Genomic DNA, 15,316 nt, shown 5'->3' on the forward strand with positions numbered 1-15,316 from the left:
GCTCTGTGAGAAAGGAAGCACTAGAACTAGCAGCAAGGTGGGGTTGCCTGCATGGTCAGCCCTTCATTTGAATGCAAATGTAATTTTGGGGCAGGCAGTTATCTGTGACATCAGGCAGGACCTTAGTAAACTGTTACCACCAGCACCTGGTAAAACCATTGTTAATCATGTGTAGTAAAGGGACATCAGGGCTAGCATGAGTCATTTATAGAGCCAGTCAGGGCTAGAAAAGAGAGAGAAAGAGGAGGGGAAGAGAGATCAAACAAACCCTGTGAGGAGCAGGATGTCCCAGCAAGACAAAGCCAAGCTGTGAGCATCATGTATGTGAGTTATCTTTTGGATAAAGAAACCAGCATGTATCCAGGATCTGCAAGGTGCAGCAGCAACAACCTGCCAGCGCAAAACTTTGTGTCTACGCCACCCTACTCGGATTACATGGGATATCATCATGTGCCAACTCTGGACACCCATGGCCAGCCCGCGGGAACCTGGGGATCTCACTATGGCCCACAGCGGGAGGACTGGAACGCCTACGGCCCAGGACCTTCCAGCACGGTTGCTGCTGCCCAGCTCAATGGCTCGTCTCCTGGACAGGTCTCCTACAGTTCTGCTGATTACAGCTCCCTCCATCCTGCCGCACCTGGGGGGTTACCGCCTGTAGAAACAATTAATGCCCAGCAAATCTCTCCCAACAGCCAAAGGCACAGCTCTTATGAATGGATGAGGAAAACGGTGCAATCCACTTCTACAGGTATGAGGGCACTGAGGTTTTATGCTGAGAAGATATTTCACTTTTTTTGCGTTGTTGGGGTTTTTTTGCCAGGTTCCCTGTTTAGAGGGAAGCGCACTGTTTAACACAGCAAGATCTTAATTGCTCTGAAGGATTCTCTTGCTAGCAGTTAAATATTAGTTCAATTACTGGATGCTGGTTTTGAGCAGCTATTTCTTATATTTCTTTCTTGACCTTTAATGCTGAGGCAAATGAAAAGCAATGACCTTTGACAGTGAAGTATTTTCACTTCAGATATTTTAACAAAATTTGTGATATCAAATAATTGCTTTTACTAGGAGTCCTATAGATCAGAACAAAGCAGCATATCTGCAGAAAGAAATCATGATGAAAGTATTGTCTTTCACCACAACCTATATTTTGCTTGTTTTCCTCAAGTTTTAGAATGCATACGAGGAGTTCAACTAAAATACATACGGGGGGGGCGGGGCTAGAAATAAGACTTTGTATTACAAACAACCTGTCTAAACCTCAGAACACTGAAATGAAACAAGTTCCTCTAGATCAAACAGTCAATTCTTTAAAAAAAGGAATGATAAGGAAAGGGTTGCTTCACTTTGTAGTAGTAGCTCTCAGAATATGAAGAAATACAAAGATCCATGGTAACACAATCAGTTAATTCAGTGACAGAATAGTCTCTGATGCATAATAGTACATGAGTACAAAACAATTCAGCGGTATTTAACCAGTAAAAGTAAGTCACGAAGCATGAAGAAAAGGTTCTGTTTGATTGTGATGAGGAATGATAGACAAAATATAAGTATTGAGCATCCCTAAAACAAATATCTGTACCTTACATGAATAGAAAAAAAAAAAAATGAAACAAGAAAGCAAAGAATGAAAGAGGGAAAACTGCCTGAAAAGAACAGAGGCACAATCCATTATGTAAAAGTATTTGATCCTCCAAGGTGCTGAGATCAGTAGAAATGAAGGATGCTCAATACCCTCCCTCAAGAGATGCTCACAGCATTTCCGAGTCACGCCCCAGAAAGGTTGCTTTCCTTTCAGCCCTTCCTCCTAACCCAGCTCTGGCCACGCATGCCTGTAAATATTAGTTTTCAAAGCAAGTACTGAATCAATCTCTGATGGGAAAGTAATTACTTAAAACATACTTTAGGAAAATGAAAGCAACCGTACAGAAAAACTGTTGTTATTAAAATAATGCATCTACTCTATATGGACAGAGTCATCCTCATTCCTGCTGAACACAACTTCAGTTCATAGTCCACAGAAGTCAACAGGACAATCAGATAGGTTGTTACTCTGGGTGAATAAGAATTTGGGCAAATTTAAAAAAAAGAAAGAATAGCTGGGTTTTTTTAAATCATATTTGTTCTTTGCTGAATACTACCAAAAAAACCCTCCCAAAACCAGAAGAGAGCTAGTCTGCAAAAACTTACAGCTTACTTTTGAGTAGTCCTTACAAGGGCAATGAAGTTGCTCACAAACTATATGACTTGCAGATGGCTGCATGTTTGCCCTAAAAAAACCACTACTTCTCATCTCCTCTTCACCTACCTGCCTCTTGCTCCTGTGGATTTAAATTGTTGCCTGTCAGAAAGACCCAATTTGATCTGTCTGTGCTGTTACTTGTATAGCGGGGACACTGTGAGATCTCTCTATATAGAGAGATACAATATATAGATGTAATAGATAATAACATTCTAACTGTCTGCTTAAGCAGCTTTCTAACCTTCCAAATTTCATGCCTGCAATGGTCAGAGCATTCACAGGAGGTGTTGGGAGTCTCTTCGTTCTCAAATGGTCCAACAAGATATCAAGCATCTTCATCGCAAGAAGTTAAGAAATCCACATGTCATAGGAGCGCATCCTCCCAAATGCCCATGGGCCAGTGTAAGGCCCTCTGAAGTTAGCGGGAGCCTGTCCATTCATTTAATAGGTACTAGGTCGTGCTTCAGAGAAAAATCCAGATAAGTAATTCCCCTGCCTCCTCTTCCCTTCTCTCTCTCTTTTTTTTTTTTTCCCCTTTCTTTTTGCTAGTCCAGCAATGTTGAGTACCAATACATCTGCTTCACTGGAGTTGGTTCCTTTGTCTTCATTAGCTCCTTTTCCTCTGTTTAAAAGCACAGGCACTTTGTCTTTCCCCGTTTTCCAAAAAATAAGTTTAAAAATTTGCCCTAACAGCAATGTCAGATCTAGTAATGCACTTGAGTTTGGTTCTGAGCATGCAAGTGTTTTGCAATGTGTGACCAGGCTAACTGCAAGTACCAATGTTGTTTGCTGGATCATGATCAAAATCCTCAGCATTTTCTTAGATGGAATCCATTGCTTTTTACATCCTTAAAGCTGTATGCATACATTGAGCATTCCTCTTCTGTCTCTTTGCAAAACCTTTAGGAATTGCAGTAGAGGTTTTGTATAGGCAAGAGTGAAGGAATCCCACCTATTATTTATTAGATTTCATTATTCCGTGTGAAACAGATATGAGCCACTATTCTTGAGGATGGAAAAACTGAGGCTCAGACTTACCTGAAGTGATCAGAACAGAAATTACTCAGAGAAATTAATTATTTGTTCATTACTTGTTGCAAAATACTAGTTATTATTTCACTATGGAAGCAATACTAATTAAGGCAAGTGATTTTTGCCAGATATTCTTGAAAGTGTGCCAGAAATGTTCCTGTTATCCCTTCAAGATCAGGAGTGATTCTTTCCAAAGGTTTACTTACATTGAGTAGACTTGACTTGTAACAGCTACAGAAACAGGGCCCAGAATCAATGACATTTCCATCTCCAGAGATTTCAGGGTTAGCTTCTCTTTTGTGGCCTCATTACCTGAGAGATGACAAAATACTTTATTGAAATTTCTACCACTGGCTCATGCCCTACAGGTCTTTTCATACTCTGTTACCTACACAACTAACCTGGAACAAAAGAACACATTATTTCAAGTCTTACTCTGTAACTTTAAAAACAACATTCAATATAAACCCATGTCTTCAACTGGTGTTAAGTGATGCTTATGAGGTTATGCTACTTGAAACCACTGGAAGATCTCGGTATTTAATGCGAGACTATCATCCTGGTTTAGTGCTACTGGAAGGCATTTCCCACAGAAAAGACCTAACAAGGCTTTCATCCATCACTCTCCCTCTGGCTGAAGGGTGTCTCTCCCTGCAGCTTTGGAACTGGAGGGATTGGGACCCGATTCTAAATGCAGTGCACGCAGGATCCAATGTCTAACCACTGCACTCTTGAGGGTGTTCGGGAATCAGGAGAAAGCAAATACGTTTTGACTTAAAACACTCGAGGGAGGAAACACCGACTACTTAGTATTTTCAACTGAGAACACAGACTGAAAAAGACTCTTCTCTAACCCTTAAACTGCTCCTGTCCCCTCTTCTAAACCACCACTTTGACAGGGTGAGCAAAGCCAAGGCAACCAGCAGTTGTAACAGGACAGAACAAAGCTACAACTAGAGATTTGAGGTGGCAATTCCACACACACAGAGCATAATTACAGGCAAATTATTTGATGGAAAGTAGAATAAAACCACCTTAGAACAAGTTACAAATCTCCTCCTGTTGATTTTGAAATTTTTATGGAGATACGCAATCACTCACACAGAAGTAGTCTTTACTGTTTCCTTTGTGAGAAAACAACGTACATCTGTGGTAGAACTGCGCCCAAAACCATGAGTTTGAAGAGTTAACTACAGGTAGTTCCAGCAGCAATAAGAATTTGCTCACAAAGCTGAAAGTACCTCTTAAGATCTCCAGTTAGGTTACCATATAAGAGGGAGGGAACAAATTTTAAACAGACATAAATTACAAGCAGAGACTTTTCCTGTAGATGACACCTCTCCTATCATTCTTGTTCAATAAAAATTTACTCTGATCATTAACAAATGCACTATAAATATATAGCATCTAGTCTTTGAAGAAGAAAGAAGTTATATTCCCTCAAAGCTAGGGAAGAAAAACAAGCCTCTTAAGAAGCTATTCCTGAAAAACACTGAATGCCTAAAGAACATACAACACTTGGAAAAAAATTCAGTTAATCATTTGCTTTTTAGTCTATACAGTCCTTGGAAATGGGATGTCTTGGCACTTAGAAATCCACCTACATTTTCTGCAGGTTGGATCCTTCTAGCAAACAAAATCCATACGGGGCTGTCTCTGTCCAATCATTGTTTAAAGGTGACAAAAATGACTCTGCTTTGGATTCAATTACTTCTGTATGATGAATAGAAAAGTTTCCACTAGCAAAGGGAAGGACAGTATTTGGCCAACAAGCTTTACAACAGCATAGTAGAACATAGTCAAAATTGAAAACATCAGCAGTTTAAATAGAAGTCAACAGAACAGAAGGAAAATTCTTCAAGTCTGTTGGAAGGCTCCAATTCTACGATCCTATTCTGTTCTTTTTGGCACAAGTCACGTGAACACATATAACAAGAACAAATGATCAAGACTCAGCAGAAAATACAAACATAGAATTTCAGCATGTTCCACAAACCTTTATGCATCCAACTTTGCAATAATGAATACTCCTACTCATCACACTAAGACCTCTTCTATCTAACATTTTCTAATACAATGGCAGTGTATGATTGGTTTGTGGGGGTTTTTTTTAATTTAACTTTACAGAACATCATGTGTAGCACAATGTCCATCTTCAATACTTAACTGTCTTACTACTTTTGCTTCACAACTTCAATTAAGTCAGTGAAATTACACTAGGAAGAATTTGCCCCTTTCTTTTCCCATAAAGTGCATAAATATTTAGAGAAAATCTCAAAATTCTGAGGCCTAATCTCCGACAGTCTTTACCTTTATAAACTCAAAAACTAACACTAATCTCTCTCTTAATACTGAGCTAACATAAAGACACAGATTTGAACTGAGCACATCTACAGGCCAGAAAGCTGTCTCACATTTCAAGCTGACTTAAGCTAACATTCAGTCATCAAGTACAGACATTAACTCCCTCTGAAACAATGGTAGACTATGGAATCCAGATTGAAATGCTTTATAAGTAATCTGACAGTAATCCCACATTATTCTATACTATATCTTCTGCCTAAATTAGGTAGCTTCTGGAGTTTATGAAGGCTGCCAATTTTAGTAGACTAAGAATATTCCTGAACATTTAAGAGAGGAGGCACTGAAAAAGGGGCCAAACTAGTTCTAATGCTAATTTATTTTGCTTTGTAAACTAGTTGTGAGGTCCGATTGTGGGGTTTTTTTTTCCTTTCCTGGGCTACATTGTCTGAGGTTTTGAGGCCTATCTGTCATATTGAGGCAACAGACCCTTTTAACACTTCACTTCGCTTTGATATGCAGTCTCGTCTCTTCCTTCTCCCTCTTTTCTTCAGGAGTTATATTGCCGGAAAGGGTGATGATTTTCACAGCAAATAAAGAGGCCTTCTCCTGGCTTTATTGTCTTCAGAAGAAATGCTCTGTGAATTTTATGACCAATGGGAAAGCTGTTCCCTTCCCCCAACTCAAAGCCTGGCCAGTCACAAAAATTGCTGGAGTGGGTGTGATAGAACAGGATTGTTAAACTATATCTCACTAAAAGCTTTCCAAGTCTGAAATGTCTTATTTCTTGTTACTCCAAAGGCACTCTTCAAGAGTCACTATTTGCAAAATAGGTTTTTGACAAAACTCTCTGTTCTTAGCTCATTAAAACCAGGAAATCCACTCCCCCAACACAATCGTACTGCAAAAGTAGTTGCTTCAAAGCTCTTTTGTTTCATTTTTCTTCCACCCAACTACTAATAACCTCTCCAACCACTTGCAGCTCTGTAGTATAGCTGTCCATGACAGAACACATTTCCAATAAAAACGACACTACATTGCTGATCAAAATTATAATCTGTCACTAACAAGATTAATTTAGGTTGCACAAAGTTAAATGTTGCTAATTTCACTCACCTGAGTAAAATATGCAGGATTTAACTAAAGAATTGGATTAAAATATTAACTTTTGTCATTACACCATTAAATTCTGCCATTATCTCCTAAAGAAGTCTGAGAAGTGAAGAACATCCTTCTCCTCTCTGGGGTGAAACCATTAGTCCTACCTCAAATTGTACTCAGGTAATACTTCTTGAAATAAAATGCATCACTGTAAATAAAACCAGTAAGCAGATCTGAAAGATTTGGCTCAGAATGCATCTATTCCATCTCACAGATAGAATTTAGAGGCTGAAGTCCCAAACTGTTTAGTGATAGGTTTTGTTGCTGCTGTTTAACTTTGGCAAATAAAAGAAAGGTGTACTTTGCCTTTGAAAGGAAATACCATATGCAGACTAATTCCAACCCAGAATCCAACAAAGGCATTAATTAGCAAGACTCTCACTGACATCAATGGGAGTCTGGGGAAAGGCCTAACAGAGTCAAACACGGCTGGGCCAGGACTAGAAGTATCCTCTCAGAAGAACCAGGCAGATCTCAGCTCCCACTGCCTGTTGTCTCTCACTAAGGGTATTACCCGACACAAAATATCAAATTATTAAAGACAAGATTTATGTGACAAATCAGAGAATTTTTCTCAGATTGTTGTTGACTTTTAGGAAGGAAGCGTTCACCTTTTGATTGTCTACTTTTAAATTATTCTCTTAACTTACCTTAAAGAAAGAAATTAGACGTGAAAGCTCCCCATCTTCCTTCAAAAAGAAACCAGATATTATCATTGCTACTAAAAATAAACTGAAAGCTACTCATACAAAATTAAAATATTTTATGGGAGAAAGTTCTGGTTTTTACATGCATTTAATTTCTTCTTCAGTTTAAAAAGCAAAAGACCCAACCCTCTCCTACTCAGATAATACGGGTTTTAAGCACTTAAAACCAGAAACAGGAAGGTTTATCTTGAAGTTTACCACCCTGTTTTGGCAATAGAACAACATTTTATATTTGTCTATGGCTTCTGAATGAGAATAGGGTTCAAGATAAGATCACCTTGTTGCTCTTTTGCGTAATCCATCTTAACAACATAAAGGGAACTAAGGAAACATTTTAAACATTTTCTTCCATAGAATGACCCCAAATTCTCATTTAAGAGGGAAAAAACCTAAATGAACCACCATCTAGAGAGATCAAAAGTTAAAAAATATCAAGTGAGACATTAAAGCACCACAGGTGCCTGTATGTTAAACAAACAATTTACACTTCGAATGAACAAAACCAAATGTCCTAGCGGTTATGTGGACTGAACTGAATAACTGCGGTTCATTGGAGACGCTCAAATTCTTACCATAATGTTGTAAAATTAACAGCACTTTTCACTTGATTATCAGTGTAAACATACTTGAGCTAATTCTGCTTTCACTATGGTTTCGCAAGGACAGAAATTCTACTGAAATGAGAATGTCCTGTGTATGTATCCCAGCCAAACACAGCACAGCAGACCCTGCAGAGGGAGGTTAATGCTTTTGAGTCAAAGCGGTTTTGACTGCAGGGATTGAGCAGAAACCCCAGCATAAGGAACAAACACAAACACACCTATTTTCCCTATTGAAATGTTCCAAGTAAACAGGCTGATTTCCTCAAGACACTTGGAAAATACCCACAGCATTGTAAACTCACTATTCACATATAGTCCTTGTCCAGAGTTGAACACCACGGCGCATGGAAGCTGAAGGATCGAATTCTGATGTAGACCTTGTTCTACAAGCCTGGGAAGAATCCTAGAGAAACTCTGTCACATAGGGCAAGCAAGTTATTATTTACAACCAGAGATGTAGCAACAACTGTTTACAGCATTGCACTGACCAGGACTTCCAGTATAGAAGTATATCTGTATACTGTGTATATATAGGTGATGTGTGCGTATATAGATAGATAGATTGATCTAGGATCTATACCAACAGTACAAAAAGGATTAAAGCCCGAAGAACCTTTTAACGCAAACAAACACTACCTTGGTGAGCCAAAAACTCTTACAAGTAGTAAAATACTGTTAAATGCTGGAAGAGAAAATAGTGATATGGCTCTCAAGACATTACCACACAGTGTATACAGCAAGCAGAAGGCAATGCCAACTTTGAATATGTTCAGCTATTAAAATAATAGGATGTTATGTGTCCCTCCACAGATGAGAGGAAAAAACACAAACACACATAAACATGAACCTGTGAAACTAAATAATGAATTAAGGGATAAAGTACTTCAAGATTCTGCTATAGTTCTGTACTCTGAATTCTGATTTCTGGGTGCTACTTAAACTTCAAAAGCAAGGGGAGTTGGAAGGAGGGGCTTTTGGGACCCACAAAACCTCCAGCCATTCTCTCCTGCAGGGAGAAGCTGGTTGCCCGGGGGCAGTGTGCCATGGTGATCTACTCAGAGACTGAAATTTTACCAACTCACTCTCTGAAAATTTATTTTAGTCCTCTGCAATCAAAATTAACTGCTCTCATTAGGAGTGCAACTATTACGAGTTTGAGGAACCTGTATTTTGAAGAGCTAGGCATGCATGCATTCTTTTGAGAAAGAGATCTGTAAGCAAACACGAGCTGTTGTGTTTGCTACCCCTGCAGCAACAGCAGACTGATACAGGTAGCGAGCCATGATATGCCTTGAATTTTATGCATCATCTGAGAGAACCTGAATCCAAGGGGGCTGTTCTATTATAGTGACCACTAAGGACACAAAGATTCACAACCTACATTGTGACAGCAAGACTCACTGCAAAACACAATACCAACTAAAAATAGATTCCCTGTCCCTGACAATTTGCAATCTAAGTATATACATCTGAAGAAATGTACATATAAAGACAGACAAGGAAGCATAAAAAAATGGTAAGACTGTGGTTAGCGAATACAGGAACACTATTCTCAACACAACAATGATCCAATCTTTCAAAAAATGTAAGACCACCTTAGGCTAGAGCTCAGGGTTCTTGGTTTTAAGCAGGTGTTTATATCCAATATATTGATTACCTAATATGAACATTAACAACAGAAGAAAGATGGGTGAGAAAGCATCGGTAGCCTTTCCCATTCTCAATTCTCTTTCACTACCGCCAACACATTCTGTCCTCAGAAATTATCCTGCATGAGATCCATAAAATTCCAGCTACTTGCATCTGTGTTCACTGGCTCATGTCACTTGCCATTACTTTTTAATGACCCAGATACTGCTGAGCCACGTCTGCTTCAGTCAGCTGTACCCTGAAAGGATGCAGCAGTGCTGCTTGCAAAAGAACAGATGCTGCAGTTCTATTATTGTTCAATGTCTTTTGTTAAGTATTATTCATTTCTTTTTATCTTTTTTATTAACCGTCTCCTGAAAATCCATGTTACTATTCCCTGTGCTATTATCAAGTCGTGGATAGACTGTGCCAGACTCAAAGGAACAACACAACCTCCAAATAGCAGTAACAATCACAATACTGTATTTATTTTCCTAGCAACAAGAAGCGAGGAACTTTGGAAGCTCTCAATAGAAGTATTTTCTGTGCAGTAAAATACCCTTCACAATTTCCCTCTGAAGCAGGTAGCTGTGTATCAGCTTTAGGGACAGAGGAACAGAGCAATTCAGGAGCAGGCAGGAAGCCTGCAGCAGAGCTGGGAACAGAATCCAGGTTTCCTGGCTCCTTGCTCTTAACAAGAATGCCTTCCCTTTCCCAACCGATAACACAAGGGTGATAAAGGATATGAGAAGCAGTTTATCATCTATGTACTAAGAAGCAAACCCAAAATCTGATGGTATGAACCTCTTGTGTTGTAAATCAAGACCAAGTCCTCTGCAGTCAAGGGAATTACTCTGGGTAAGTGCATGGAGAATCAGGCCTAAAATACCCACAAACATTTTTAAATGTAAAGCCAGATATTTTGTGTTATTAAAGTTAAAAAAATTCTAGCTTGAAGCAATGTGTTCTTCTTTCAAAACAGGTAAAACAAGAACAAGAGAGAAGTACCGAGTGGTTTACACAGATCATCAGAGATTAGAATTAGAGAAGGAATTTCATTACAACAGATACATTACAATCAGGAGGAAGTCTGAACTTGCTGCAAACCTAAGACTTTCCGAGAGACAGGTAGAGTATGGATCACCCATTCAGGATTTCCTTTGAATTTATTATTGCGGATGAGGACATAGCCACACTGGTTAAGAACACGAAAATGCTAATGCCTCAAATAACCAAACAATGCAACTGGGTTCCCTTTGCAGTGCAGGAACTCAAACTATCCAGCTGAACAGCCTGACAGCCCTTTTTGAAACAATTGCATTTCTGAATATCCCATCAGCACTTCTTCAGCTCTCACAGTGACATCAGAGAGCTGTGCAACAACACAGAAAACAAACAAACACTGGTCTTATGTACAGTCCTGTTCTGAGAAACAAGAGTTTAAAAATATCAACAAAATCCCACCTGGATTTCTCTCTGTTTTACTGGGCTAGTTGTAGCAGGGAGAAATTTTTTCCCAAAATTTCTAAAGCAGATATCCTGGTTCTGCTGAAGCCAATAGGAATACTATAACGAGTTTCAACAAGGTCAGTCTTAGCAGAGAATGGAAGTGATGAGCTCAAGTATGTTCAGGACACTTAAAGGTATTTGTTTCTTTGGCTGCCTTTAACCTTTTGATAAAGATTTCCTACATACCTGCTGCTCCTTTCTCCTACCCCTATTTCCCCCTACCTCCTCCAAATTCTACTTCTGTTCCCACAATGTAAATCAAAGCACAATCCTTTCTGGTCAAAAGATATATATGTGCCCCATTCTTCAATCATGCAGCTGCAATGCCTGTGGCACCCCGCACCAAAGCCAGGCGGGTCCATGGCCTCTGGCTCTCCTGCAAACAGCCGAGATAAGATGCCAAGCCAGATCTCCCACAAAGACGCTCACAACACAGGTCGAGCAAATGGTTGGCCCCATTTTACTTCGCAGTTTCTTGATGCAGTACACTGAAGTAAGCAGCCAAATAGAAAATTAAAAGCTTTACTGAAGGAACTCCCTGAAGAGATTTCAGCACACAGTATGCTCACTTGGTACCTTTTCTATTTGCAAACCATCACAGCACTGTTTGCTCAGTCAGCTGTTTTTCAGTATCATTCATTGAAGATTATGCCTGATTCACCATTGTCTACTGGGCAGGGATAGTCCAAAATCCACCTAGTTGTAGCACTGTTCATCCAAACTAGACTTGTTTACACAGCACACACTGAAAGAGCTTACAGAAACGCAGAAGGAAATACCCATTTTGCAAATATTTCTCAGTCAGCTGCTTAATGTGAGTATTTAATTATTGAAAATTAAAATTATTTCAGAGAGGTATTAAAAAAATACACTATGTGTCTTTTTGCTGGCTATTAAAACCTTAGTAACTTGACTTCATTGTGCTGAATTTAAAAATTATGACCCTGCTTCTGTAAACAACCAAAATATTTACTTGAAACTTCCTAGTTCAGTGATAAACCCTGATAAACTGTTTCATTAATAAATTCGAAGTGGTGAAACAAAAAAGACATGATATAAGACTTGACATACATTGGGGAAACATGGCAACAGTTTCAGCAATATTTGCTCTTCTTCATCATCAATATATGTCATGAATGAAATTAATCCCAGTGCATAAAGCCTATGTCTCAGAAGTCAATTTTGAAAATGTAAGATTAAGAAATAACTGATCTATACTCCCATTACTACCCTTTCATGCAAATTAAACAACCTCATCATATGAATGTGATGGAACATGCCCTGTCCTATGCCAAGTTCCACTGCACTCAGCCTAAAAACCTGAAATTATTTTTCTGGAAAAGCTTTTTTCCTGGCTACGCCAAAATCCCATCCAGGGCACTGGAAGGAATATCTCAAGACCAAAGGAAAAAGAACAATTGTTTAAACAAGGCAGGAAAGATGTAATATCTAATGAAGAAAGAAACAGACAAAGCTTTGCTAATACAGGAAGGACACAGAAATAAAGATGATGATGAAGGCAAGAAAGAAGTGAGAAATTAGACTTCAGAGGAGGAGTTATTTGCATAACAACTGAACAGTGGAAAAAAAATACTGAAAAGAAGGAGGGCAACAGGTGAAGAACAAGTCAGACAGATGCAAGTGACCATGTTGGCTTTTGGTCTAACATTACAGATCTGTATTTACTTGTAGTTACTTGACAGTATTTGAGACTGGTTTAATGGAACATAATTTCGTACTGAAATGATGTTCCAGAAACTAGACAACAAAATGAACTGCCAAGTGTCTCAGATAACAGCCTGGGACTTAAGAGACCTAGGTCAAATTTCCACAAGCTTCGGCTATATCCGAATTCTTCAGTTGTAAAATGCAAATAATAATGCCTCAAGGATAACTACACCAAGACTGTCACAGAGGTTCCTTGAGGTGTTTCGTGGGACTTCACCACTGGTTTTCTTTCAGAACACAACCTAGTAGCCACAGATGTTATTACCTCTTACTGTTTCATCTCTTTTGGGATCATGGTCCTCTTTCGCTTTCTAGCTTCTAGCAAAGAATAACTGAACAAATCAGTATTTCTCAGCAAACTATTGATTTTTCTTCTGGTTATAGAAAATGGTGACAAAAGTTTTTCCTTTGCCATCTGAACACCAAGCAAGCACAACCTATCAGAAAGAGGTAGCTTGATTCATTACACTGACTAGACATAATACAAAGCCACTTCCAAGGATAAATATGCACTGCTTTAAATCCAACATTTGGGATTCACATCCAAAGACATTTCAGTTGCCATAGAACATTCACCTCTTCACATCTAAACAAGTTCTGCTGTGTTTTCAACTGACCATTCCTCATCCAGTTCATCTCATGTCCTCACTTGTTCCGTCCTAATCAAAACCCATATACTCTTCAATAGTTGCTTCATTTCTTCCCAAAGATGACTGCATTTCTGTGACAGAGCAATCACTATGGGATCAAGCAGTGGACTGAGCAGGAAGCAGCAGCAGATTCTGGCTCCATCTACGAATGCAATAAAAGGCACTCAGCTACTAAGGCACAGCTAATACAGTATTTTGAATTAGCGCGGTGCACCAAGAGTAGTGTGCTGGTGTCTCCATTGGGTTACATATTGGAGCTAATCACCTAATGTGCAGCATCCAAACAGAAAAGCTTTTGTGCCTCAGTCAATAGGCCAGTAACAGGTTTTGACTTGCTGTGACTAGCACATATAGTTTTCAATTTAAAGATACTCTCAGGTTCTTTTGGCCATCACTATGACACGGGAGATTCTGCACTAAAAAAAACCAAATCTAAGTTCATTCCATAAAGAAGCACCTCCTAAAAATAAGGGATTAACACTGAAAAAAACTCTTTTTATCAAGGTACTACTAAATATTTTATTATCAGATAGGAAAGATTACCTGTATGACAAACAAGCAAACAAGCCTGTTGTCTCAGTTTGCCACTACACTCCTCATTGGTCCTCATGCAATTGATATTTCCTATAACCCTTGACTGTATACATAAAGGACTGCATTACATTCTATTAGCAACTGAAAAAAAAAATTTTCCTCTGCTCCTCTGCAGGTGAAAATCTGGTTCCAGAATCGCCGAGCCAAAGAAAGAAAATTAATGAAGAAGAAAATGACTCATTTTGATGGCAGCAATCTTGGCTCTATGCAGAGTGACTCTGGCTCAGTGAGCCCGATGCCAGTTCCTGACCAACAGACTCACTCAGAGATGCCCAGTTCTTTATTCCCACCTCCACCTCCTCCACCGCCGCTTCCCATGAATAGTTTGCAGCACAACGGGAACCTGCAGCAGGTAGTGGCCTCTCAGTGAGGCTGCCCGAAGAGCGACTGCATAACGAACGCTCTAAACTACCAGTACATGGAGCACTACAGTAGGAAAGAGAAAGGCCAGCGGTAGCTGTTTTGCAGGAGTCCCCAGCACGACACAGTTCTGGGCACATAAGCTTCAAGTACAGTAAACCAAGAGCCACTTGCCAGGTCTGCAGCATAGCGCAAGTTCCCAAGGGCGATGGAACTGTTGTGTGCCAGGAATCCTAGTTGCAGGGAGCCTCTGCCAGAGGATGCCGTGCCGCGGTGGAGCCAGCCGGCAAGGATCCCTCCAGCCACGCGGCGGTGGGCAGGCACTGGGAAGGAGGAGAACTGAGGACCAGATACAGCCACAGGTTACAGTACACTGCAAACAAAAGCCAACACAAAACGGGCCACAGGCAACACAAGAAGTGCTCTGTCGGTCCCTTGCCCCTAGGTGAAGAGTATATTCCTTCTCCTTTGATCTCCACACAGGTTCCATGTACTAATCTCACCTTCATGGACTTTACACATGGATCTTGATAAATTAAAACCTGGCTTATACGTTTTGACCCACATGATGGAAAGCCTGGGTCGTGGTGATTGCACTCACTACATGTTAAGGGCAAAGGTCAGGGATGAGCTTTTTGGAATGTTCTGGTTTTGACAGGTATGATTTCTAATGCTCCACATGCTGGTATAAACATGCACTCTTCAATCTTACCATAAATGTGTTGAAAGCATTCTGGAATTGTGAATCTTGGCCCAAATTCATTTTTGATAGAAGAAAAATCATATCAGATTAATTTTCTA

The 15,316-nt window shown here is 39.6% G+C and overlaps 1 protein-coding gene across 1 annotated transcript; it reads left to right on the plus strand.

The window, feature by feature from the left end:
* Positions 1–318: 318 nt before the first annotated feature.
* Positions 319–14,525, plus strand: LOC135993583 (homeobox protein CDX-1-like). The gene is made up of 3 exons (XM_065643533.1): positions 319–751; positions 10,657–10,802; positions 14,271–14,525. Exons 1-3 carry the CDS (start codon positions 319–321, stop codon positions 14,523–14,525), a joined length of 834 nt encoding a protein of 277 aa, XP_065499605.1.
* The last annotated feature ends 791 nt before the right edge of the window (positions 14,526–15,316 follow it).

This window comes from Caloenas nicobarica, chromosome 12 (assembly GCF_036013445.1).
Source record: "Caloenas nicobarica isolate bCalNic1 chromosome 12, bCalNic1.hap1, whole genome shotgun sequence".
NCBI lineage: Eukaryota > Metazoa > Chordata > Aves > Columbiformes > Columbidae > Caloenas > Caloenas nicobarica.

What these genes read in the sequence shown, in the direction of transcription:
- LOC135993583 (XM_065643533.1), top strand. Translation starts at nt 319, where the DNA reads ATGTATGTGAGTTATCTTTTGGATAAAGAAACCAGCATGTATCCAGGA. An exon ending in GGTGCAATCCACTTCTACAG is followed by an intron (nt 752 to 10,656) that starts GTATGAGGGCAC and finishes CTTTCAAAACAG; the next exon opens with GTAAAACAAGAACAAGAGAG. An exon ending in TAAGACTTTCCGAGAGACAG is followed by an intron (nt 10,803 to 14,270) that starts GTAGAGTATGGA and finishes GCTCCTCTGCAG; the next exon opens with GTGAAAATCTGGTTCCAGAA.